Source organism: Anser cygnoides, chromosome 15 (genome assembly GCF_040182565.1).
Source record: "Anser cygnoides isolate HZ-2024a breed goose chromosome 15, Taihu_goose_T2T_genome, whole genome shotgun sequence".
Taxonomy (NCBI): domain Eukaryota; kingdom Metazoa; phylum Chordata; class Aves; order Anseriformes; family Anatidae; genus Anser; species Anser cygnoides.
The window spans coordinates 11,891,174-11,918,125 of record NC_089887.1 but is presented as its reverse complement, the minus strand read 5'-3'; the positions used below and the strand labels follow the sequence as shown (position 1 = coordinate 11,918,125).

General features: G+C 42.4%; 1 protein-coding gene across 2 annotated transcripts in view; it reads left to right on the top strand.

Moving 5' to 3' along the window:
* ADCY9 (adenylate cyclase 9) overlaps nt 1–26,952 on the top strand; it is an 84,337-nt gene that overhangs the window by 45,137 nt on the left and 12,248 nt on the right. Inside the window, exons 3-7 of one of the 2 annotated variants that reach the window (XM_013176791.3) lie at nt 4,754–4,858; nt 9,125–9,342; nt 13,324–13,426; nt 16,666–16,874; nt 24,870–25,029. In XM_013176791.3, the coding sequence (XP_013032245.2) occupies nt 4,754–4,858; nt 9,125–9,342; nt 13,324–13,426; nt 16,666–16,874; nt 24,870–25,029 (795 nt within the window). The remainder of the gene's footprint in view (nt 1–4,753; nt 4,859–9,124; nt 9,343–13,323; nt 13,427–16,665; nt 16,875–24,869; nt 25,030–26,952) is intronic. The other variant, XM_048061381.2, reaches the window with a different exon arrangement.

Genomic DNA, 26,952 nt, shown 5'->3' with positions numbered 1-26,952 from the left:
TTTGGCATCCCTCAGGCACCAGCTTGCCAGCTCTCTCTCGTCTTTCAATGAAGGGACTCACAAAAAACGTAGGAGAACACAGCGCAGGGCGGTCAGTGGATGCCTGTGTAAACAAGTCTGTGCTGCCCGGCGCGAGGCCACACAGAGGTACTGCTGAGGCAGTAAGGGGTAGGAGCTTATCTGTTTCTAGTAGTGAAGAGAGAAAGTGAGAATGCCTTGTTAACCTGATGGGTTAGGTTGGACTAGATGGTCTCCGGAGGTCCCTCCCGCCTCAGAACCTCGACTGTTCTGTGGTTCTGGGACAGCAAAGTAAGCTTTAACTGGAGGGCAGCAAAACTACAGCAAGGTACAGTGCTGACCTGACTGCAGCTGGGATCTGCTAACATGTGTTACGTAGCAACTTGTGGTGCTTGTTCAAGTGACCCAAGACCAAAATATAGTCTGTTGTTAAGGATTGGCTTGCCCTCTGGGTTGTGTGTGTGGGGGGGGGGGGGGGGGGGGGGGGTCCTGTTTGTGGGGTCTGCAGGCAGCTGCTACAAGCTCTCGGGTTTTTACCTCTCCTTTTACCTCCCCTTCCATTTGTCTCCACTGGGGAAATGCTCACAGACCGGAGGGATGGTGTAGGGACAAACTGGGCTGTGCTGCTTTTCCAAACGCTGCTGCGTTGCGCAGTGAGCCTTCGTGTGCCTAAAATGGCCGCCCAGGGAGCGGGGTGAGAAATCCGGCGTATGCCCCTTCACCGTGTGCGGGGTGAGGCTGCCGAGCGCTAGGTGAGGGGGAGTGTTTACACAATGTGGCCCTGTCTGCCAAAACCTGAAGGGAAGGTGCGGGGAGCTGGGGGTCAGCCTCTTCTCACGGGTAACTAGTGATAGGACTAGGGGACATGGCCTCAAGTTGCACCAGGGGAGGTTTCGGTTGGAAATGAGAAGACATTTCTTCTGAGAAAGAGCAGTCAGGCATTGGGATGGGTTGCCCAGGGAGGTGGTGGAGTCACCGTCCCTGGGGGTGTTCAAGAAGAGGTTGGACGTGGTGCTTAGGGGCATGGTTTAGTGGGTGACATTGGTGGTAGGGGGATGGTTGGACCAGATGATCTTGGAGGGCTTTTCTAACCTGAATGATTCTGTGGTTCTAACATTGATCTGCTGTCATGTAGGTAGGCACTTACTTCTCTACGTGTTTTCTGAAACAGGAGGGTGACTTACTCAGCAGAAGTGTGCATCACTTCCTAAACAGCTAGCGTGCCACGTTCGGACATGCTTCTGGCCCGCGCTTTGTTTGCTGCTCATCGTCTCTCTGCCTCTGGTCTGGGGCCATCCTGGCTGGGTGTTAATTGCTGTTTAAATGCTTACACTGTTCTTCACCGCACAGAAGTGCGAACATGGCTATCCAGATAACTGAAGGAGAGGCTCACACTGACTGTCCAAGAAGGGAAGCTGCTTCAGAAGAGCATCTAGGACAAGTGCCGGCTTAGTTTCAGCCTTCTCAGACACCCTATCTACAGTGGTGCTAAAGCTGCTGCATCGAGTTTATGCTTATAGGTACCTGTTTCTATTCATCACCACGAGCACTGGAGGTCTCCTGAGGGATTTTGCAAGTGGCCAGACGACACCTTGAAAATAGTGTGCCTGATTGCCCAAAACAGATTGATGCTGGAGTGAATTTTGAATGGCCCCAAACTCAGCTTCCCCTGCGGTCTGATAAGTATCCATATAACGTATGCCCGAAAATACGTTAGAAAGTGTACAGCACAGTGATAAAGCAATCATATGAAGGCTCAGCGCCTAGTTAAAAAAATGCTCCTTTGCCGTAGTTGCAGTATAGGAGTGCAAGGTGCTGTTGCTTCTCGCAGCAGGGCTAGGTGCAAGTACTCCAAGCTCTGCAGCACGCTCTCAAGTGTGGATGTGCTCCAGCCTTCTTCCCTCTGGGTAGTCTGTTATGGCAGACTGCGGACCGAGAGGGTTGGGTCAAGCATTCAGGAAATCTGTGATTTGCCAGCCATGCTAGAACAGGTCTTACGATATTAAAAAAAATAATAATAAAAAATTAGAATATATTTTAAAAATCCTCACAAAGAACAGATGTGCAGTTTAATCACAGATCATGCACAGTTTCTGAAAAGGAGTGGGTTTCTTTTATACAGTGTTTTTCTTTTAAAGCCTGCAGCTTGCTGGTAGGGTCTGGAGTGATAATTTGCAGAAGAATCATGACTTACATGCCAACTGTTTTAAATACAAAGCTGTAAACAGTGTCAGTGTGGGAGGAGATGACTCCAACTCTGCAAAAGAGACTAAGTAGGAGGGGCAAAATTGTAGGCAAGCTGAAATATTTTTGTTCGAAAGGGAAAAAATGGCCATATTGCATGAAAAGGATTACTTTCACCTTTTGGGCTTGAACGGATGTTCTAGTGGACAAGGTCTGTTAAGGAAGGTCAGGAAGGAGAGTGCAACAGTAATCAATCCATGAAAGGGATTGTATTTCCTCCTCTCCTCCACTATGTCTGCATTTAATTTGATTGCAAATCTCATTGCAGTATGGATATCAATAAAAGGCGTGTTTCAGGTCATGAAGTGGGTATGTAACTAAAACGGTGAGGAAAGATGCTGAAAACATTAAGTAGCAGATGATTTTTGTATGAAAATGCTGTAACTTGCTCAGCCATTTTTGGTATTAGTTTATTTTATCTGTCATATATTGTGAAATCCCGTACTTGACTGAGAATTATAGGCTTTTTGTAAAAAATGTCATTATCAACTCAGTATGAAAACAGAAAGTACTTCTGCTTGTTTCGGTGTTTGCTGAAAGTGCGTTAATGCATTATTCATCGTGGCTGGCCACAAACGCACGGTGCTTGTGCGAGTGTCTGCAGTAGAGAATTAAGTTTATGATATTGACTTGAATGCATGGGGTAGGTCAGATAACCTCCCATCTCTTTTCAAAAAGACAGGCTTCTTTTCTGAGATTTTTGTCTTCTGCTTTAACCCTAGGAGCTAAGCATGTGATTCGGTCCTGCTGGTTTATTAGCAAGATCAAGTGGGGAGTATTTTCTTTATTTTTGACGTTTGAGATATTTGATTTTTTATTATCACCATTAACTGACTTCTGCTATGGTTAAATCTACTAGCTATCGTTCTAGGACATAGAAAGCTTGTTAGCCCATGGTCATGTTCAATTTTAAAGCCATTTGATAATGCTTTCTGCAAAGTGGTTAAGGCATTCGTGATACTTGATATTTTTTTTAAACAAAACCATTTAGGAAACAACTTCATTCTTTTTTCCAGTATGCTGTTACTTGGTCAGGCTGTACCGCTTCAGAATTGGATGAAAATTGCTCACCCGTTGCCAGATTAAGGAACCTGTAGGTAATTCGAGTGCCTCAGCCCAGCCCGTGCTCCTGAGGAGCTGTGGGTGTGATGGTCACGGTCTGCTGGCTGCTAAGAAGGCTCAGAGCCTCCATGACAGCCTTTGAGAGACATACATGGTTGAATGATGAGGTGGAGCAGCAGTCCCAGGAAGAAGTGCCACACCATAACAACCTTCAAAATTAAGACTTCTGAATCTTTTTTGAAATTCAGGTGTGACAAGAGACAGGAAAAGGGGCACTGGGTGAAAATTCAATTCTGAAAAGAGAAACATGCTGGTCTTTGAAATAGGGAGCAAACCTGAAGGGAGAAGCTGTTGTGTTTTTGGACCAGCTGTTGCGTTTTGGATGGAAGCTTGCACCAGTCCCTCCTGAGTTCAAAATAAATAGATAAAAGGGACATGGGGTGTTGAGTTCGGGATGAAATGCTCAAGTGGCTTGTTGGAAATTTCAACAAGTTCTTTTGTGGATAACCCACCAACATGAAGTGTAGCGTGCTGAATTTAGCATGCTGTTCCCAGTGACTGGTGTGTCTGTACCCATTAGTAGTCTTCTGGCAAGCCTGGTAACAACAAACTGTCTGAAGAGCATAGGAACTGTCAACAGGGATCGGATATAGGGTCCCTCTCGTGCAGCATCCTGTCTCTACATGGCGAGTACAAGAGAAAAGTTTGAAGGACTTTGCAAAAGAAGATAGAGGGTTGATTTGCCTTAAGAAGATCACATTTTAATTCAGTGGGACAGGTTGTTTTAAAAGCTGAACTGTGACCTTTTAGGTTGCTTCCAAAATGCGTAACCTGTAACTATCAGGAGTGTTGATGGTTTTGCTTTCCTTGTTTCCTGTGATGTTTGCTCAGTGTTTGGCTTCAACGGTATAACACAGCCGCAGCTCCAGTCCCCTCTCTTACAGAGCTGTATGAAAAAGCATTCTCCTTTATTATTTTCAGATTGGTTACTTTCCGTTTTCCTGTGCTGTTTGTAACACGCCATGGTGTTTTGTGTTTTTGAATATGCTGCATTCTGTGCTAAGTCTTCCCTCAGCTGGTCATAATGCCATTCAGATCCTTTTGCAGACCCTTTTTAAACAAGAAAAGTGCACTTCTCTCACTGAAGAATATTTTTTTGGGGGTACTCCTTTGCCAGAGAGTAGTGATTACAGAATATCTGTGATTTTACGCCAGTAAATCTTTCCTGGGTTAGATTTAGCTTTAGCTATGATTTGTTTTTGAAATGGTGGATTCTGGTCCTTTCAAATTTTGTTCCCTGTTTCCCTTTCTGTTGCTTTGTTTATCTTTTAACCATGCAGCAAGCATACAAGCAGGCCACATTATAAATTGCATACCATTACGAGGACACCAGAATGTTCCTGGCTAAATTTTTTTTGTCTCATTGCAGCCTTGCCCTTCATGTAGTACCACCCTTGCACCCCACTGCGATGTCAGCATAGATGAAGGAGCTATCCAAAATGGTTGTCAGGATGAGCATAAAAACAGTACAAAGGTAATTTGAGTATTTATCACTTCCCTTCTTTCCCCTTATTTCTCTGCTTCAGTTAGCTTTCTCATTTTTGCACAGCTATTACTTTATTCAAGCCCTTAAGCAGCAGAACCAATTTTGAGCAGTTGTATTCTAAACTTTGGTTGGCCCCCCCCCTCGCACACCTCAAATTTTCAAAACAGTTAGTAATTTCATGGGCCATGAGAAGGACCTGAAATTTGGGCTCTTTAAATTAACGCTGAGGCCAGCCAATGAAAGAGGCACAAACAACGCTACCACCCTCTCCATCGCTTCCACCAGTCGCCGTGTGTCACCTAGCCACAAGTCACACAACTGTGTCTTGCCGTTGACTCCTGTATCGTAGCTCTAAAACACGGTCATTCCTGTTCATGCCCACAGCTGAAATTCACAGCACCTGAGTCCATTCACATCCTTTTTCTGACAAATAGAACATCTTCCATATTCAGCATGCTGCTGCCAAGGTTGTTTTCCTTGCTTGTTGCTTAGCTATTCTTACCGAAGCCACCTACTCCCTCTACAGTACCAGACATGGCCTATTTGTCGTCTTGTTTGTGGCCTTTGTAGCCTCCCTGCTCTGCCTGTCATCTCTTCCCCCTTTCCAGAAAATTAAGCTCCCACCTAAATGCAGACTGGATGCCAGAGCTTATCAGCTCTCTGTTATGTTTTCAGATAAGTTTAATGCTTTTCCTCACTGGGGAGAATCACTTTATAACTATTCTCAGAGATAGCTATCTGGTTGTTTTCCTTCTCATCTGTCTGTAGAACTCTTCTTGTGTATAGAGCTAACAAAAAAACTTGCCAGCATTTTTGTAAATGGTATGTAGCACAGTAGGCTATGTTCTGTGCTGGGGTTCCTAGGAAACAGCCTAAGAAAAAAAAATATTCATCTCTCCAACTCTGAGGAAGATAGAGCAGAGTGGCCAGCAGGTACTGGTCTCAGAACAGCATGAGATCTTCGAGACAGAAAACATTGTGGGAGATCTTCCCAGATGGTGAGCATGAGATGCTGCTTCCCAGGCTGCTTCTGCCCACGTGCCAGGGGTCTCCAGGAACATACTGCAAACCAAGATTTTCCTCCCAATACCAACCACCTGTTGTCATATATTGTCTTCATCAGAATTATTCTTTAAAGTTTCTTCCTACTGCAGCTATCTTAGCCTCATGTATGTTAATCACGTGGTCGATGAACCTTGCTTGGAAGAGGCCTGTCCAGTGCTGAAAAAAACATCGGTAACTTCGTTGGAAGAAATAAGCTGGTGGAGACCAGATCGTATGTCCCTCATGTATTCATAGGTCACAAGTTGCTACCCAAAAACTGGACCAGCTAAGTGGCTATCCAGTGAGTCTGGGATGCCCATTTAAGTGAAAGCTTAAGCAGGTACATGTACAATGCTGCCGTGGCATTTGATTTCCGGGTCTTCTTTGCAGTCTCAGGTTTCTTAGGAAGAAGAGCCATCGGCTCCCTCTGCTCACCTCTGTTCCCTCTCTACACCACGTCGCTGCACCTGGCCCTGCAGCATTCATGTCCCTTCCTGTTCTCTCATCTCCCAAAACGCTGTTAACCACCTCCTTGGACCCCAGTGTCCTTTGGAGCCCACACGTCTCTTCATGAGGGGAGCGGTCCCGTGGTGCATCACATCTCCGAGTGCTCAGGAGAACTGCATGGCCTATGGCTGTCAGAACCCACAGTAGCACTGGAGCTAACAGCATTTATTAAACAGGGATTTTCTCCTTACAAGCAAGCAGTTTCAAACTCTAATCCCCTCCTGTTAAGATTACAGAGTGGAGACAGCACAGGAAAACCTTGAGCTGACCAAAGGGAAGAATTTTCTTAGGGATTTGAGCCTTTGCCAAAGAGCTGAAGAGAAAAGGCCAGGAGAAGTCCATGCTGACCTTCTCTGAAAGAGCAGAAATTTTCACTGCATTCTTCAGATGAACTCGAAGAACAGACAGGGAAAGCAAACAGTACGCATATCTTTTCTCTGAGCTGCCCAGACAAAAAAGCTGTGTTCCCTTCTTTACTGCTTTTCAAGTACAGCAGGGTGAGGAAAAAGAGAAAGATTCTTTACAAAGAAAAGGGTGATAACTGTGACCTTCATTTTTCTAGGCCTCATTTTTTTTTCTGCAAAGTGCTCTCAGCAAATACAATCTTTAGCACTAAAAAAACAAACAGCAGCAATGAAGAACCTTCACTTCAGGCACTTGTTTGACAGTTCTCCTTGCCTCGGGAGCAGCGGTCGCTCTGGCCAGCACTGCCGTGCCCTCTGCTCCTTCGCAGCGCTCCCCCTGGGCGGGCTGGGTGACCTGCTCCGGCTGCTGGAGGGCTTGTTTGGAAGCTGTTGAATGCTGTCCCATAGAAAAGAAGCTGGAGACCTTTGGTGGTGACCAGGAGAGTGCCCTTCTGTCACACTCACAAGTGTCTGTCCAGTCCAAGAGATATGCGTTGCTGAAATCACCTTTCTCTTCTGTTGCTTACGTTCCTTAGTAAAGCATTGGCAGCACACCAAGGTAACTACTGAATTTGCCTGTTATACTTCATCAGCTGCTGTCGCTGTACCATGAACACCTGCAAGCTGCCAAAACAGCTGTCTTGAGTCATAGTAGGGACAAGGCTGGGAATCCTGTCCTCTCTGTGCTGCACTCCTGCTGGGCAGCCAGCACAGAAGAGTCCTGCGTCCTGCCTGGGCAGGGGGAAAGGGGAGTGCAGTCTGCCTCTGTCCTGCTTTTCCTCCGGCATTCTACGGCTGTGGAGCAGAGCAGGTCTTCCTTTTGCTCTGGAAGTTTTGATGGGGATGGGGAGCTGAGCCCAAGTATTTTCTGACTCTTCCCTGCTCAAGGTGATGTGCTGCTGCTGCTGCTGTCTCATATCTTCACTGGTAATTATTTGTGAAAGCAGTGATGCATGAAAGTTTTTAACACGCACAATGTTTGTGTTTTTATGTTTGTTCAACTAGAAAATGGATACCAGAAATGCTTATGTTAGAAGAACGCTTCTTTTTTTGTTGTAACATCTTCCTGTTAAAAACTAGGAAATAATATAGTAACAGTTGCCTGTGCACCTTCAATTATGCCTGCCTATGTTCACGTTCCTCATTTGTTTTACAGCCTAGAGACGCAAGGAGATTCAATTAATTTTGCACGGGCAGCTAGAAATCTGGTATTTCTCAGCTTTAGCTAAGTTGATTTTACAATCTAAGGAACATATTTCAGTGCATGATTGGGTGGTGTGATATTTATGGTCACTGCAGTGGCATCCAAGAATAGTCCTTTGGAGGAGCTACTCACTGCTGTGCTGACTGCTGTACAGGCAGAAATGAAGAAACTTCTGTCATGAGTGGGTTTCAGGATGAGGATGAATGATACGTGGTAAATGATGAGACGTGGAGGGGGGAGATGAACATTCAAATATGCTAAGTTTTGATACATGTTTGTATTTGAAAATTGTAAAATGATCCTGACTAACTGCAGCTCACTTTCATTCTAGCTGTATTTAGTTGTCTAATTCCTTGGACTTGCTTCAGTGCACATCGGTCTAGATCAAACAAAATGTAAAGAGAAAACTTCACATTCCATGAAAATAGAATCGTTTTTGGTTGAAACATTTTTATTCTGAAATGTGTGACAGCAGAATTGCTGATACTGTGCACTTCAACTGTATTGCAAGCTGGTGTCAAAATTTAAAAGTACATTATTAATACAATGGTAAAAGAACTATATCTTGGTGAGGAAAATGTGGTTTCAGTTGCAGAATATTTTTGTAGGATAATAAGCTGTACGAAAGGGCTGTTCAGATATGGCTGTTCCATCTTTCTGGGAAAGCAGTGAGGCTGTAGTGGACAGTGGCAGGATCAGCAAGGCTGGCAGAGTTAATTGTCTTATGACCTGTGGAAAGATAGCACAGTTAAAGCAGGTATTTAAAAAGATTTTGAGAAGAATCTTGACCTGAAGATGAGTGAATGAAGTTTTGGTCTGTCATTGGTCTTCATTGCATGTGTGAAAATGCAATTTGCTTTCTGATGCCTTGGAAACAGGGACATAAAAAGCAAAAAGACAACAACACCTAAAGAGGCGTGCGCTTCTAGCAGACATGAATGATTTCAAGGCAGGTGGAGGTAGGTCTTTGACATGATCACATAAAAGTTCAGCGTGCTGACGGAAGAACTTTTGACTTTTGCTCCATTAAATCTCTCCTGTCTGCTTTCTCAACCATTCATGTTCCCTGTGTATCTTTTACTTTCTGTCATGCAGGCTCCAGGAGGCCATAGTCCAAAGACTCAGAATGGACTTCTGAGTCCTCCACAAGAAGAAAAGCTGAGCAACAGTCAAACCTCGCTTTATGAAATGTTGCAAGAGAAAGGAAGATGGGGGGGCGTGAGTCTGGATCAGTCAGCCCTCCTTCCTTTGAGGTTCAAAAACATCAGAGAAAAGACAGATGCTCACTTTGTCGATGTGATTAAAGAAGACAGGTAAGGAAAATGGAGCTGCACAAAGAAAAAGTATATAAAGGAAGAAAAGGCATTAACAGGGGTCCCATATCTGTAATCAGCATTTGTGTGCTTTTTGTTTCGTGTCAATAATTATTGTAAAAATATTATAACATGCTGTATGTTTTCTGATCTTAGTCTGTCTTCTGTTTAACCTATAGTAGGAACTTGAACTCAAAAACATTCTGCTCAGGAATATGTAAAGCCAGGTTTTTCATTTTTTTTCTGTGGTTAACAGACATTCTTCATTCAAGTCTTCGAAAAGGAAAAATACTCTTTCAATGACTTGTTATGGAGTTGAACTCTTTTTTATCTTTATATTCAAAACTCCTCCTAATATGTATATTACGTACCTTCATCTGCAATTAAAAGTGTAATATACAATCTGAACCACAAAATTCAAATTTTTGTATTGCAAGAGAACAACATCTGATAATATTGTGTGACTAATACCTAGAAATCACATTTGGCTTGGAAGCAGAATTAATAGGAATGAATTCTCATGGACCTGTTAGCTACCTACAGCATTTTGTAAAGTTAGCCTCTCTCCCCATTTCATACAAAAAGACTTGTTTTGGGCAGAGGAAAATATGTTCTTCAGAATTCAACACTGTTTGATTTTGTAAACACACAGCCGTATCTCCCTTATTATGGCAGTGATTTGACTGGATCAGCTAAACAGATAACTTAGTTTTGTTATTATTTATGGCTATTCTTATTTTTGCTTCACTGCTTCCACTGAGATTAGGGACATTTTATCGAAATATCCTTGAAACTGTATGCTCGTATATACTCCAGGCTGTTCGGAACAGGGACAGTGTTGTCTTAATTGGAAACATGACCAAAGCAGGGAGAAGTGAGAGAGAGGGACAAAAGTCCTTCTCCAGTCTCTTCTTCTCTTGTTCTTTTTCGTTTCATTTTTGTTTGTTGGTTGTTGGGGTTTTTTTGTTTGTTTGTTTGTTTTTTTTTTCAGATTACCTTTCTCCTGGGGCCAACTTCTGTAAAAATTTAGGTTCTTTTGTGTGTGTGTGTTCTGTCATTAGTGGCTGAGAACAGGTGTTAAGCTGATACTTCAAAATATTAGAAGACAGAATGATTGTGAAAGTCCAAATGTTTGCAGAAATCAGTAAAAACAAATCGGATTTTTGTTTAAAATTTAACTAGCATACTGCAAATCTTAAGTTACAGAAGCAGCTTAATTTATGCCAGTGGACTGCTAAAGATACCCACCTCCAGCTCTTGTATTCATGGAGCTTTCCTCCTCCACGTACAAAATGGATACTTCTTCAGAAAAAGGAAAAAGTAGGACCATGATGTGACATCAGTCAAAGCCTAGCTTTTTTTTTTTTTCCTCAATTAAATATCATCATTACCATATTAAGTGGGCCATTTCTTGTTGCCAGGGAAACTTCTCTGCTGAGTTCGGTTCATGTAAACATAACTTTCCAAAAATAATCTCCTGATTAATTAGGTCTATTCAAAATGGTTTAAGCCTACCATTTTATATCAATCCTTTTTAACATTTCTTAGAGTTAAGTTATATGTAATGAGTCATTTAAAAAACATGTTTGATCCCCTACTGTGAAACGTAATATATCGTTGGTCTCAAATTTAGTATCGATGAGGACGGTTGAATGGGAAATCTGACTTTTCTCAGCGAGTGGGGTAAAATCCAAACTTCCACTTGGTCATCTTACATGAAGATTCACATCATTCACAGTAATAATTACTGGAATGTTGCTGCTTTGCTTTCATGTTACTGCAAACCCAACAGCAGCGAGTGAGAGCTTCTCTTCGTATTGGGTAGCGACTTGTACCATATTGCATGATGCAGGTGTTCTGATCTGCAATGTAAATTAGGCATCATATTCACAGATGTCTACCCTAGATATGGTGATTAGGTGTTTAAATTAATCATGCAGGTTTCCCGTACAGCTGGGAAGAGTTAAGCATATCCTAGGGACGATTCAGGAGCCTGCGCACTGCACAGCTGCCTAGGGCTGGGTGTGAGAAAACATTGAACACTGGTGGTGTTTGTCATGCCACAGCCTCTTCTGGAGTTCAGGTGTGTGTCTGAGGGTTTCACAACTGGCTGCTGGGCACTTTGTGTGCCCAGATTTCGCCTTGGAGTTGATATCTCAGCACAGTTCCAGTCATCTTTAAAAATAATAGCAATAAAGCCAGTGTTAGAGTGGCATTTTGTATTACTGTGTTACACAGGAATCCTTTCCATGGAAGTTATCGGCTTGCCTTTTCTTAGAAATTGATTATATGTATTTTGCACAGTACATAGTTTGAGCTTTAACTCTGGCTTTATTAGAACCACTATAAAAATACCATGCTTTGTTCATTGCAATCTGCATGCTACCATGTATTTTAGAAGAAAACTATAGTATGAGGTAGTAAGAGTAGTAAGTGGGTCTTGTCATTCCTCAAGAGCATCCTGTAATGTTTTTTAATATATTCGCCAAAACCAGAGTGTTTAAAGGATGTAAAGTATCTGCCATATTCTTGGTTGAAGTCTTTTGTCTTCTAGAGCCTCAGGGCATGTGTTTGGTTGGTCTTGCATCTCGAGAAGAAATGCTTCCCACGTGCTATCTTGTATCGGGAAGTTTGGGCTTCTAAAAAATATCTTCCAGTGGTACAAAAAAAAAAAAAAAAGAATACAGGTACAGACTAGCTTTCTAGGGTCTTTCAGCTTGTTCAGTTACGTGGAATTTGGTCTCGTGCATCTCTGTGGCTTTTGTTTAGAGTTAGCAACTGCAAAATAGTCTGCTCAAATTTTTGCTCAGGTGCTATGTTTTTTGAGGTAGCACTTGGAAAGAAGCAGTACCATTTCAGATTCTATGGCAGTTTTTAAAACAGTGCATTATATATAATGGGTGGAATCAGTTGCTTGAAAACGAAAAGAGGTTCATAAGGAGAGTGTGTGTTCTGAAGTCTCAGATTAGGATGACAGAAGAGGGAGTGACAGACTATCCCAGAAATAAATTTGGGTAAGCAAGCCTGACCATCAGGCACAAAGCAGTCTGTGCTGAGTAAGTTGAGTCCTTCCAGCTCTTTGACACCTACTGGAGAAAGAAGAGGTTTGAAGATCAAGTGTCATAGGTATCACCAGAGAATTTCTTTCATAGACTTCTTACAACTAATGTAGAACTCAAAAAATGCTCTTTTTTTTTTTTTTTTTTTGCTCTGGAGGGTAGAAAATAGAAACAACTTTTTAACATTTAAGGCCCCTTTTGTGTTTGTGCTGCACCTGGCACTGAAAGATAAGGCGAAGGAGTAAATAAACACCCTCTGGTAGATGCTGCCTACTGGTTCATTAGTTCTAGTAAGCTCATTTCATTATTTGTTAGTGCCTTTGTTGATGATTCTGGAGATTTCAAATTTTCTGTTGCAGAAGTAAATTTAAGCCATTGGGTTACATTTTTCTGCAGCCTGGATCGTTAAGCGAATGTTCCCAGCTGAGTTACTGAGATATTTTAGTGTCTTTAAAATAACAAGACGGTGCTGTTTTCTAAAATGGACAATATTTTTTTTCTAACAATTTGTCACCTTTATCATCCTTGGCTTGCTTTGTCCAATAGAATTCCATCCAAGACATAAATATCCCACAGCCATGCATCTCCTAAGGTTGTGCACCTGTAGCAGCAATTAACCTTTACTATCAGCTAGCTTATATTCCAGTTATCTGTAGCCATCTGCACTTATAGCTGTTAAGTTTCTGGAAGAGCTTGTTAGTGTCTTCCTGAAAATATAAAAGTTTGCTCTGTCATGGTTTTGTAAAATATTTCCTCTGACTGAGCAAGGATAAGGGGGTACCACGGTGGCTGAGAGCAAAGGAAAACTACAGGAACTGCAAATGCAAGTGCCTCCATCTCTGGAAGCAGAAACCACGGAATGGTGGGGCTCTGGAAGCGCTACAGCTGAATAAACTGATGCTGAATTGTCTTTTCTCTTTAGCCTCATGAAAGACTACTTCTTTAAACCGCCTATTAACAAGCTGAGCCTGAACTTCTTGGATCAGGATCTGGAGATGGCCTACAGGACGAGCTATCAGGAAGAGGTGCGTTTCTCATGGCATTGGTTTTCTTCTGTAATCCATTCAAGTAATGTCTGTAATTGTTTTTAACACATTTCATCGCAGTTGATGACAAGGGTTATGAAATGTCAAGTGGGGTTTACTACTCGGTATTGCTGCCTCTGAAAACAGTCTCAGTTTACCTGTCTTGTGCCATGTCCTGAGTCTAGTCCAAGATTTGGGTTGGAAATACATTTTCACAACCCACCAAGATACACTAATCACTTCCCCTGCCTTTTCTCCGTTTTCAAGTTAATGTTTCAAGGCTTTAGGCAGGTCGGAGAACTGTAAATGACTGCTTGCCTTCTCATTAAATGTCCTGACTTAGAGAATGGTATTTTGAATTTGATTCTTGTTCATGCCACAGCCTCCTGCTTATCTCAGTGATACCCAAATCTGGTCTGAACTCAGTATTATAAGTTCTGTAAATGTGTTGCATTCAAAAACAGGCAGTTCAAAACACTGTGTAATTGTAAGGAACAGTGTGTAAATTGTAAGGAACTTGGTGCATTCTTTAGGATTTTGCAGTGAGTATAAAAAGTCCTTTACCCCCTTGGGAGCTAGTACTTCTGCAGACTTTACACGTCAGTAGATATTCCTGCTGGGTTGATATGAACTAAAAAGATGTTGTAAGTTTGCATGTAGCAACAATAGACGTCAGTACTAACTGAGGTCGCATTTCCATGAGTGGCTGAAAAGGTACGGCCAAAAAAGGGCAATTGCTCTCCCATCTTGTTCCTACCGCTCCCTGTTCCTGCTAATGGCTCTGGTGCTTACCCCACTTCCCTGCTGTGATATAGTTCATTTTACTAACCCAGCATAAAATATTCATGTTTTGTTTTGCTGTTTGGGGCTTTTTTTCTTTTCTTTTTTTCTTTCCCTCTATTTTCTGCTGTTTTGGAATTGAACCAGCAGCTTGCTGAATGCCAGAGGCAGCACGAGGTGAGGGTCTGGGAGCAGGAGGGGATGGGCCCTGCCCTTGAGCAGTGCTGAGCTGTGAGGCTGGGTCACACATCTGGCAGGGTTCCCACCATGATAAACAAAGGTGTTGATGCTCGCTTCCTCCCAGTTTACCCTGTATCTGAGGACAGGTAGGATTTCTGCTTCGCTGCTTGTTGCTTTCTGCTCGTAGGCTGCTTTCTGTGCTGGGCAGCGCTTCCACACTGTCCTTAGCAGGAGCCCATTTGCTTGGTTTCTACTTTTTACAAATGAGGTCTAACTTTTTCTTTTTCCTCTTTTTTTTTTTTTTTCTAACATAAGGGAAGCATAGTAATGATGCAGTTCAATTCATTCACCTTGTTCAGGAACTCTATGCTCACCCTGCAGCACTTTAATTGGTATCTCTCTGAATAAAGCTCATCCAGCAGCAATAGGGAGATGCTTCCTGTGGGTGACATTCACATTTATGAAGTTATATCTACAGCAGTGTATTACATCTACTCATATCCTGGATTGAGTGCTACAGGAGAGCAAACCAAGAGTGTTTGTGCTCTTTCGATAAATCAGAATTTACATGGTATTCACGCCAGTGTGTGTGCGTACATACACGTGCACACACAGACCCCTGTTTGCCTGCTCAATTTGTACAAACTATACAGAAAACAGTAAATCTAAATCTTTCCAACTGAAAGATTGGAAAGAGAAGAAAAGCAGTAATAACCAAGCACATGCAGATTGATCTAGTAATGTGAGTGTGCAGGAAATTCATAGAGGAAGGAGAAGGAATGAGGTCTGTGCATTTTGTTGGTGGTAAGCTGTTCATTTGAAAATTATTACGTAAACCTACCTGAAAATGGGAACGTTATTCCATAACAGCAACTGTGCAGGACTGGGGCAAAACTTGTTAAAGCCTTAGTATTAGCACAGTACTGGCCCAAAACAAAACAACAAAAATCTCTTGGGGAGCGACGTGATTGTAGCATTGCTGGTTGTTGAAATGCCTCGCAGTTCACTGTTGCTGAACGCAACTTCCAGCTCCAGCGAGTTCACCTCTAATTACACGGTGCCAGCTGCATGATTGCTTTGTGATCATTCCTAAGTGTCTCCACTTCCCGAGAGCTTGCTTAGCCTGTTCTTGTTTGGAAATTAAGGCACTACTTAACACTGTTAGGGCATCCTTAACACTGTCACTTTAGGATGCAGTGCTGATTTCCTTAATTCAATTTATGTGACTGTGTATGTGGATTAAAGGGATTCTGCTACAGTTCAGATTAAAAGGTAATTTTGGCACTGAAACAAAGCTCGCTGAATACATTATGTTGCAGAGAGCTACAAATGAAGAACAAGTTCATTTTGCTATGCTATTGAGTGCCAGTAATGTTCTGAGGAGTGAAAGAAATGTCCAAATGAAAGTAGAGTACAAGACTGCAGTATTCAAACGGGGCTACTTCACGGCGTTATCAATAGCATACTTCTCATTTTTCTTTGGAATTTGTTTTCTGCGGTCCCTCAGGAAGACTGCACTTAGTGGAATAAGCCAGGGTGCGGAGCTCATGGTCTGGTTTTCAGCTGGACTGGCCAAACCAGCACACACCACAGCTGTGCCAGCACAAGGTGGGGTGGGAACATGTGGTAAGGGGTTGCTTACAGCAGAGAGTTACTTGGAGTCCTGGCCTTAGATCAGTTCAGGTTCCATAGAGTCCCGATTGCTGCTTTTAGTCTTGTCTGAAAGGGAGATGTGAGTTCTGCCACGGTGAACCAACTCTTTCTGTCGAGTGGTGCTTGGAGGGTTTTCTTCAAGAACCCCTGGAACCAGAAAGGGTTTTGTGTTTTTTTTTTTTTTTTTTTTTTTTACTGTTTAAGTTCTACTGTTATTTTAAATGAAAATACTTGAAGAAAACTTTTGATAGCTTTCTCTGCTAGTAATTACGTTTTTTATGTTCCTTTGCATAGTATTGGCAATTTTTGTATTATTTCTATGTCATTATATTCTGTTAAAAAAATGATAGTGGTCTTTAAGAAAAAAAAAGATGCACACCATACCCAGGGGCTGTGCTACCAGTGTGTTTCTGCAACGTAGGCGTATTCTCAGGGAACTGCTAGTCATTGAACTACCTCTTCTGTTTCTTTTTTTAATACAGTACTTATAGTGGATTAATGAAGTGGCAAAATGTTCTGTATTCCTCTATTTATTTTTGTGAGCTGCTGTTTATGGTACAGTCAAATTTGTCAAGAGAGCATTTATTCATTGTCATCACTTCCCTCAACCCCCGTGTTCCACGCAGGTTATAAGGAATGCTCCAGTGAAGACATTTGCCAGCGCTACCTTCAGCTCACTCCTGGACGTGTTCCTCTCCACCACAGTCTTCCTCATACTATCTGTCACGTGTTTCCTGAAACACGGGATGGTGGCGTCCCCTCCGCCACCTGCGGCAGTCGTCGTGTTCATCATCGCCATCCTGCTGGAGGTGCTGTCCCTCGTCATCTCCATTAGGTAATAAAAACGTAACGCTGTCTTGACATAGGAGTGAGAAACAAAGCGGTTGGCTGGCTAACAGTGCTAGCAAAGGCAAGAAGGCTTGCAGCAAATCTTGCGCAGGGAGGGTCTAGCTGCCGAAACTGAAGGAGAGGAGGGTGACTCTGATCGAGTCCACCCGAGGAAGCAAACTCTGCACACCATGTGTGTCCCCACCTACCAGTGCTTGTGATGCCGCACACAACTCAATGTCTTTCACTCTCATCTGTCCTTCAGAAAAGTCCCCCACATTTAAACCCCTGAAACAGAAATACACCATTCTGGTTTAAAGCTGAAATAGGTTGTCACAAATGCAAACAGTATTCCTTTTCAGGGGGGGGGAGGAATAAATACAATTGCCAAAGTCACAACACATCTGTCAAGAATTAGTTTTCTGAATGATTTCTATTTCAACTCTGATCAGTTTAATATTCAAATCATTTGTGTTTTTTTTCTGTTTGACACGCTGAAGTTCAGTATTCCCCCCAGTTCCTTGGCTGTGTGACAGTCAGCTGCTGCTCACCGGGGCATGGTCTTGTCTCCGCAGTCAGGGCCCTGCCAGCCCCCACACTGCCTCCTTGCAGCAGTGAACCGTCAGCCCCCAGGTTCTTTAGGGTGCCTCTGAAGCCCTGTGCCATCGGAGGCAGGTCTTAGCTGCAGGCACAACTACCTGGTATTTAACAGTGATTTCTCATTCCCGATTTATGCTCAGTCACCTCCAGAATGCGTGTTTTGGACTTCTGGGACACTTACGGTCCTTACCCCATCATTTGTAACTTGTTGAAGATCCGTTACTGCGCAGTTCCTGCATAACGTGGGGTTTCCCCAGGCCTTAGCAGAAGACTGCAGTTGTTACATGCATTCAGTAAAGCTCATGCTCTCCTGGGCGTGTTGTCTGATGTGCACAGATACCACATGTAACGTGTTATTAACCCAGATGGTAGACGCAATAGTAAGATGTTTGTTTGTCTGTACTTGTGATGGCAAGTTTATTCTGCCCCCCTCGTTCTCTGTTTTCACTGTCACAAGAGAATGTTATGCGGGTGGTGTGTGGAAATGGGTGTCTTCACTTGCAGTTCTGCAGATCTGTTGGTTATGTGTAAGTTAAAATGCTTTTGTAATTACAAGTGAGAAGCAATTCTGCTGTTGTTTCAAAAGAAACAATAGATTGCAGCTTGCAGTCTGACTTTTCAGGGTCGAGGTAAAAAATAATTTGTACTTCAGCCACCAAAGTAATCCTTGTAACTCAAGTATGCCTACAAAGGTATGCAAGCATGTTTACTGGAAATAGTGTGATTTGGAGTAAAGAGATGTCATTTATGAACAGGGACAGTACTTTTGAAGGTAGTGTTTCTTAGCAGGTGTACTTGGCTGTTACAGCTTGAATAGCATTGTAGTTCTGGAGTTTTTGGAAAAACTAGAAACTCAGAAAAGTGAAAGATTTTCTTGTCAGTTTAATGAGCCCAGGCAGATCCTTCATTACGTCAGGATGGGGAGCAGGAAGGCAACAGTGAGCAGTTAGTTTGGGTTAGGTGGCCACAGAACTGAATCCTTGGATTTGTTCAGCTCTGAACAACTCAGCCGCTGCTTTCTACAAGAGCTGGTTTCTGCTACCCAGGTGCATTTGGAGATACTTTGTTTATTCGCCTTGCAGATACCTTATCAAAATAACTCCATTTTAGTATTTTTCAATATGTTATTGTTCCTACTTGTTTTTCCAATGTCACATTATTATCTTTGCATTTACTTTTGCTTACTTCATACAGTTATAAAAGATAATGTTGTAATCCTATAAATTTTTATATGGGGGTACATAAGGTTTTCCTTCAGTCCTGTTCTGTAATTGGTGGGTCATGTTTTATTTAAGGAGAAGAAGGAAAGTTGTTGTTTTCAATATGCTATCTGTATAGTCAGGAATTTGCAAAGCAGTTTTGTCTTTCTGAGCTGTGTACGGCAGTAGGGAGGTTTAAATCCATTGCAGCACTGTATTGCTGACATCCATGCTCTCTGATAGTGAGCCGGGGCCATTACCAAGGTGAGTTTAAGTGGCCTTATAATGTTTTCTTAATACTATTTGTTTTTGCCAATGACATTTCTGCTATTTGCATGAGATTGTGTTGTTTTAAAACCTAAATTTTACTTCCTGAACAGGCTTGGATTCCTCATTTAAAGTCATGTTGATTTAAAAAGCTAGTCTTTAAAGCAGACTCCTAAGTCTTAGAAGTATCTATTTTTTAATATTAATCATTCCTTTGTGTTTAATTCTGATCAGAAAAACAGGTTGAGAAACATCTCACCTTTTGGTGAACATCTGTAGACAGTCACCAAAACCTAAGTGGTCCCACCTGATATGGTAGCAGCAGGTTTTCAATAAACAGTGGATTGAGAGCACACAGGTTTGCCTTTCTCCTAATGGACACTCATGGGAGGTTTGGGCGTGCAGGGAATATTGTAATTCCTGCACAGCTACTACGAGTGCAGATGATGGTTGCTCACTAGCACTTGCTGCTTTCACTGGGACTGAGATGGCTGTGAATCTCAAGACCCCACAAATTCTTGTGGTTAATTTGGGAAACAGGAATTGCTGGCTGGGAGAAGTGGTTGCTGCCCTTCCCTGCCCTCTCCACCAAATGCGTGGCTGAGGAATTTGAGATAGAAAACGAGCCACTGGCTATCAGTAGCTACTGGGGCCCTTGTCACGCAACTGTGAGATGTGTTCTCCTTTCTTCTGGCATGAGGAAAGCATCTGCAAATTTACTCCAGAGTTACAAGCAGTTGATTCTCAGTCATTTGCTGCCACAGGCTCACATTCACAATCTTTCCTTTAGTAAAAGAAATATAATTTGTACTTGGCTTACATCTCATCATGGCATCTATAGTAACTCGTAAGTAAATCTCTGAAGTTCAAAAAAGGATCATCTCAGATCTGGGGACATCTCACCAAGGGTACTTCCTTGAAAATAGCCTCCTACTTTGCACTGAAAAAGAGCTTTTATTGCTGAAGACAATCTCAGAAACCTTCTGGCTTGTTTTCAGTTAGAATCATAGAATCATTCAGGTTGGAAAAGACCTCTAAGATCATTTAGTCCAACCCTTAACCTAGTACTAAAGTCCACCATGCTTCTAAGTTCTACATCTACACATTCCTTGAAAACCTCCAGGGATGGTGACTTCCCTGGGCAGCCTATTCCAATGCCACACAACCCTTTCAGTAAAGAAATTTCTCCTGATATCCAACCTAAACCTTCCCTGGTGCAACTTGAGGCCATTTCCCCTCATCTTACTACTTGGTGCTTGGGAGAAGAGCCTGATTCCCACCTCTATATAGCCTCCTTTAAGGTAATTCTAAGAACTAAGGTAGTTCTAAATATATTGGCATATTTTGGGGGTACTTTTTTTTTTTTTAGGATTTGATGTCTGTTTGGGGTTTTGGGTTGTTTGGTATTTTTATGTGGAATTTATGGTACATATTTACTTACGGTAAGATACATTTTTGGGCCACTCCAGTCTCCACAGCCTGAGGCACACACTCATGTACAAGTGTAACAACCTTCCACTTCCCCATCTGTGCTATTGAAATATGATCATTCTGTAAGTGTTCCTTAGTTGGCTGCATTAAATTCAAAATGTTTTAAATTGTGCACTGCATTGCATATTCCCAGAGGATGAGTTTACAGGCAGCTCTGTTTTCACTGCTGAAACATGGAGCCTGTTGGCATCAAGAGGACAGACGTACTGTTGTGCCCTTATTCCATCTCACTTCCTTTGATCAGAAAGAACAAAATCATCCTTTTCCTCTTTAAATTGTCTTCAAAGCGAGGACTGCTCACTCTGACTGCTCATTATACGCAGAAAAGTGCAGAGCTTCCTGTGCAGAAATGTCATCACAAGTGACAATCACAGAATACCACAGAGATATCATAAGGGAGGGGATTGGCCTACAATGCTGGGCACAATCCTAGAATTTCAGGAGAGGGATTATTTTGGGACCAAAAAATTCTTGCCTAAGTTTCTCATTGTATTTTCATTATCATGATGCGAAACACCCTGTATTTAAATCAGTCTGACTTTTAATTGAATCCAGTGCTCAGACTAGGAAGTACTCGCTGTAGCTCTTGTGGCTAAGGGCTCGAGTCCAGCTGCAGTAGTGGGAGAGGAAAGCACTCGCTGCCTGCACAATGAGAAACGAGGTAAAACTGAAGTTAGAGCAGAAGTCCTTATGGAGCAAGGCTTGCAGGAGAAGGATGTTTTGATTTCTCAGAAGTGTCTGATAATAAATTATTGGAGTATCTGTAGATGAGGATCCCACTGTTATCACAAGTGACACTCTAGAATTAATTGTTTAAAGCTGCATGCAAAAAGTGGTGCTTAATTTGTCAGCATGTGGAGTATGTCATCTCCAGTTCTGTAAATGTAGTGCAAAGAATGTCCTTCTGCCCACTTGAAATATGACTACTTTGACTTTCATGAGTTCAGTTGGAGTGTAAGAGGTCTTAAAGTTCTGGTATTTTATAAAAATATCTTGGGAAATGTCACTGAGCATACGACGGTGTGTGCAGTTTTACTCGGGATTCTTAGGGGTGCTTCTGCAGGAATACAGGTAAAAGAGATCTGCCCACTATTTTAGGTGCGAATACAAGTTTTTTGTTGACTAGAAGCTTTTTGCATCCAGTTCTTTTTCTCAATTAAAACTTGTTATAAATAAGATGTTTAAAACATGCATTGCTTTCAATAACACCCTTCAGTGAAGATCTCTCAGTGAGGAGATGAATCCAGTGTAGTGGATATTTCAATCCTGTTCTAAAGAGTGAGAGGTGGGAGCGCCTGGTAAGTTGATTCATCAGTATAGAAGTACCTTAACAGAGAGAAAAAAAATCTTCTGGGTGAAGAAAAAAAGCAAATACAGTCAAAGCAGGAGAATGGAAACCTGCTGTACTCTGATGAAATAAAACTGCCCTTTGCCCACTACTTCACCTTCTCAAGGCTTGCCAAAGTAATATCCAAAGTCTGTCTGCTGTTGAAACCCTGTAGCCGACCGATTGGATCTTCTTAAATTCCTCATAGCCAAGAACAAAAATTGCTTTGTGCAACTAGAGCTTAATGAACTGGTTTTGTTAACAACCTGACTTACGTAGAGTATAGATGCAAGGGCAAACTGTATTCTGTTTTGCCTTTATTTATTTCTAACATCTGTGACTTTGGTATTTAATATCCCACCAATTCACTGCTGTGCCAAAAGCTTTTGATTTGAAATATGGGAATTGATTTTAAACTGCCAGTAAATACAGAAATGACGGTAATGTTCTCCATTAGCCATTAATCATTTATGTCAAAGTTACTAATTTGAACTGCAGCTTGTGTAAACATCTTAGATGCTTCAGCATTTAAGCCCTGTTGAGCTACCCACTGACACTGCATTATTTACCGGTAGTGCCCTGTAGCCATTAAATGTCTGCAGCTCTCCTGCTGCCTGGATTTAATGCAGTGCTTGCTTCCTGTGATGGGAGAGCTGTGCTGCCTTCACAGGCTTCGTCTGTTTTGTGAAAGATGAGGTTTCACTTGTTTTAATTCCGGAGTGTAGAGCATTGCAATTGATTCTGGACTGGAAAAAAAAAATCAATGCAAGAAGGTAAACATTACCACTGAGAAATGTGGAGTTGTCCTGGAATTTGTGCTTGCTTTTTCAAACACGCAGCTGCCTAAATAAAGAAGTGTCCTCATCCCAGGATTAACAGATCAGGTTTGCTGATGGATTTGTTGCTATAGTTCCCACAAGAATTTATCCTGGCATGAGGCTTGGCAAAAACCAAGCTTTCTGCTCCGTGAAGTGCCCGCGTGGGCTGGGGTGCGAGACACAAGCGGCGCCGGGTGCCCATCCCCAGGGCTGGGGTCTGCGCCCGCAGCGGGGTCCAGGTGTGGCGTGGGCAGGGGGTGCCTTGCTCCACGCGGGAGTGATGGGTGCTGCCCACGGTGCTCTGCCAGAGCCGGTGCTGTTTCCTTCTCACCGTTTAGCCATGTAAAAGCTGATCCCAGTTCGAACGCTTTAGCAGGATCGACTTTATTTTTAGAGGCATGAACTTGGGTGGCATTTTCAGAAGGACTCGATACTGGAGCAGCTTGGCTGCCACTAGAGCCCAGAGCATGTTCTGCCATGGATGATAGAGGCTGTCAGGACAGTATATAACACTTTAGAAAAACCAGTAATTACTCTACAGGGCTTTTGAATTTATTTTGCTTTTTATGCAGTTGTATTTCCGTGCTTTGTTGCAAATTCTCTTTTATGATGTAATATAGCTATGCTTTTTGGCTTAAATGGGAGTCCATTAACTAGGCACTGAGAAATCTGAGAGCACCCTCTCGTGGGGTGCTGGTGTATTACAGCGTTTTCCATCCTATTACCCTAATTTTCTCTTTTTCTCTTTGCATTTAAGTATAATTCCGATATTTTAATTTATTAAATGAGAGAATAAAAGCTCTTGAATAATGCTAGAGGTTGCAAAATTAATGAGGCCTAGACCTGAGAATTAAAGTAACACCCAAAAGCAAGACATATTTAAAAGGTGTGCAATTAGTGTCCAAGTCACACAGAAAACTTTACCCATTTTTTATCAGGTTTTTATCCAACATTATACCTTGTATTTTAGTCAAAAGCATTAAAGAAAAAAACTGAGGTTTTTTTTCTTTTTTTTTTTGGTTATTTTTAAAAAAAGATCTAGGTAGTATGCAATAGTTTGTGACTTTGGAATATGTGAATTCCACATTTAGCATATGTTGTATTTATACATTCTTGTCAGCTGTGAGCATCTCCGTCCAAAAACGCGTTTGCCATTCGGGCTCCCTGGTCATCCACTGTGGCACCAGCAGAATTACTCGTGCCACAAACGCACAGGGCGCTGCTCACGCCTGCCTTGTGGTCTCGCAGCGGGCTCTGTGGTTCTGCCATTCCTCTTTGAAGTAAGTTCGTCTCACAAAAGCAGGAATTATTTGGTAAAGCAAGAAAAGCTCAGGCCCGCTCTGGTTAATACATATATCCACAATGGAGAGCCTTTGAATGAAGGTGACTATTGCACTGCCTTTTTATGCCTCCATAAAAATAATTAAAACCTTGAAAAGCGGCTGCAGTTTTTGGAGAGTGATGAATGTTTCCGAGCTTTGAGAAGCAAATTTTCCCGATGATCTGTTTCTGTAGGTAAAAAACAGTTAAGCATTAAGCAAGCCTTCACCTTTGCTCACTCGTTTTAACGACGAGAAGCTCTCTGGTGTGAGAAGAATCTCTGCTGAGCTGCCCTCGGGAGCTCGCCCTCTTTCGCTGCCTGGCTCCTGCAGCGCGCCATGGGCCTGGGCCTGGGCCTGGGCCTCCGGCAGCCCGAGGCCAGAACCAACCCTGCCGGGTGCCTCCTGTGGGCCAGTGCAGGCCCACACGCCCCTCTCCCGTCCAGCCCCTGGCGAGAGGGGGTGGCAGGCATCCGATCCCAGATGGGGACTCACGTCAGGTGTCCTAACTGGTTTGGATCGTGTCGTGACGCTAGGAATGCACGGATCTGACGGCCTTTGGAGGAAGGTCTGATGGCAGGACGCGCAGCCCCACTTCTCAAACATTTCTGATGGTACTCTTAGTAACTTGCTTTAACCTGTAACCCTTCTCGCCACCTCTTTAAGGCTAAGTATTTATGAATGTATGTCTCTCATATGCTTACCTTCCAAGTAAGTGAAAAGCGTTTTCCAGTTTGTTTCTCAAACCCCAGCATCCCCCCTCCCTCCCATCCCACCTCGCACTGTAGCAAACGAGCCGTCATCTTTCAGCACACCTGGATCATTCCTTGAACTTACCAGCAGGTGGTATGGCACGTGGCAAGCTGTGACTGGTGCTGCAGTCCCAGTGAAGAATTTTAAGTTGTTTTATTACAGGTAATTAAGCTGTATGGAGTGATGTGCTGAAATTAACCCATAGGTCTGTGGTTCCGTTTGTTCCAGGATGGCATTCTTCCTGGAGGAGGTGATGACTTGCACGAAGCGTCTCCTGGAGGTGATATCTGGCTGGCTGCCTCGACATTTTTTCGGTGCAATCCTAGTTTCTCTCCCAGCTCTTGCAGTTTTTTCGCACTTCACCTCTGATTTTGAAACAAATATACATGTAAGTTGTAGAACTCTGTTTCATAGTCTGACGTTTTGGATCTAACTTAGCTTGTTGCTTGCCTGCCTTCTTCCTTCACTTCCCTCATGCTTTACAGATGTTTGATACAGATCCCTTAGAGAAAAACAGGGCTTTTGTGTATGATGGAATACATAGCGACTTGCTGGAAAACTGTCATACAGAAGAGGAGAGGGATAGCTATAAATGCCTGTGTGCGTACATACCTTTTTTTTTTTTTTTTCCTTAGAGCAAATACTTCTGCTGGTGTTTATTCTGGCTAATGCAAGTAGAGTATCTTCTTTTGTTTTTTGGTTTGGAGCTTGTAGTCTGAAATGTTTTGTGAACCTAAGAAGTTTGCATGCATATTAGTAAATCTAAGAGCAAGACCAGTATTAGCAGTGGGTTGGGTTTTTTTTCTCTGCCAAGTTAGATGGAGAAACTGAAAAAGGAAAGAGCTGTTGGGACATAGAAATGATTACCCTGAGGGGCTGCAGGGATGGTTAAAGGAATGCAGGATCTGCCTTCTCAAAAGGAACTGAAAGAAACTGGCTTTATTTGGCCCAGCCAGAGACAGGTTCACAGGAGATTTGGTGCCTCCTTTAATAAAAACATTCAGAAGCAGGGAGCAAGGAGCTAAATACGGAGGAAGGAAAAATGTTTAATTTAAAGGTGAACCATAGCATAAAATCAATGCTTATAACCTTTATGAATAAAACAGATGAGAAACTGAGATAAAAGTTTGTTTCTCCTAGGTAGCACAGCGTATGAGCCTTCCTTTCCAGGATCTTCAGGGAACTCATTTACAAATCACTTGCTATTGCAGGGCCCTGGGCATAGGTAACAACCAGAACCTCTTCCTTCTTCCTACCATGAATTACAGATGCAGTTTGGTACTGTGTGTCGGGAAGTGTTTATTCTGTGGGAACATATGGACCAGATATTTTGATTTAAACCTATTCCATGGTTTTCACAGTCACAAAGGACTGGATTTGAGGATCTCACATCCCATGTTTAAAGTCTTTCTGTAGCTTTTACCTTTGTGAACTTAACCAAAGCTAACTATTTTAAAGCTGTGCAATTGTTTTAGTTTAATGATGGCCTTCTTCCCTCATGACCACTAGCAAACTAATTGTAGGAATGTTTTTACACTGAAGGGACCTGAAAACCTTCAAATCTCTCAAATTTCTTTGTGCATTGATTTTATATCATCCCATTCATCACCATCCATGATCATCTCTCCAAACATGTAAAAGTACTGTTGGAAGACCCACTTTTGTTAGCGTATTCTCAATACCTCATCATACCAGGTTATTGCTCTAAGTGCTTCAAGCAGCAGCAGTGAGGCAAGCTGAGAATGATCTTGGCTTTCTTTCCTCTTGCAGGTCCTCCAGAGTCGCGGGGTTGTTGGCTCACTCTCCAAGAGATGTCCCAACTCATCTTGTGCTCAGTGATGTTCCAACAATCATGGAGCTCTAGGAAATGGAATCAACCTATAGAGGGTCAGGTAAGTGTCATATTTTACTATGACATGGTTTTGCAAAGTTTTTTTTTATTCGTAGCATTTTATACCTTCCCTGGATATAAAATAATTAAAATCAAAATTAACAAAAACAGCAATGAAAAAAAACTTTCCAAAGCCATGCATACATAGTAAACACAGCACTTGCTGACCCTCTATAGGCTGGCTTCATGCTGGGGCATCACTTGGAGTGAGAACCAGTGCTCTGCCACTTTAGGAGACCTGAAATGGGGGGAAAAAAGTAAGTTTAAAATATGTTTTTTATGGACATTTCTGAAATGAATTTTATCCATTTTTGAGTCATTAAATTAAACAAAAAACACTGTGCTTATGGTTTGAAAATGGTAAATTATGTAAGTTTTTTTTCCATACACTGTGTCTACTTCTGAATCACATGCTTATTT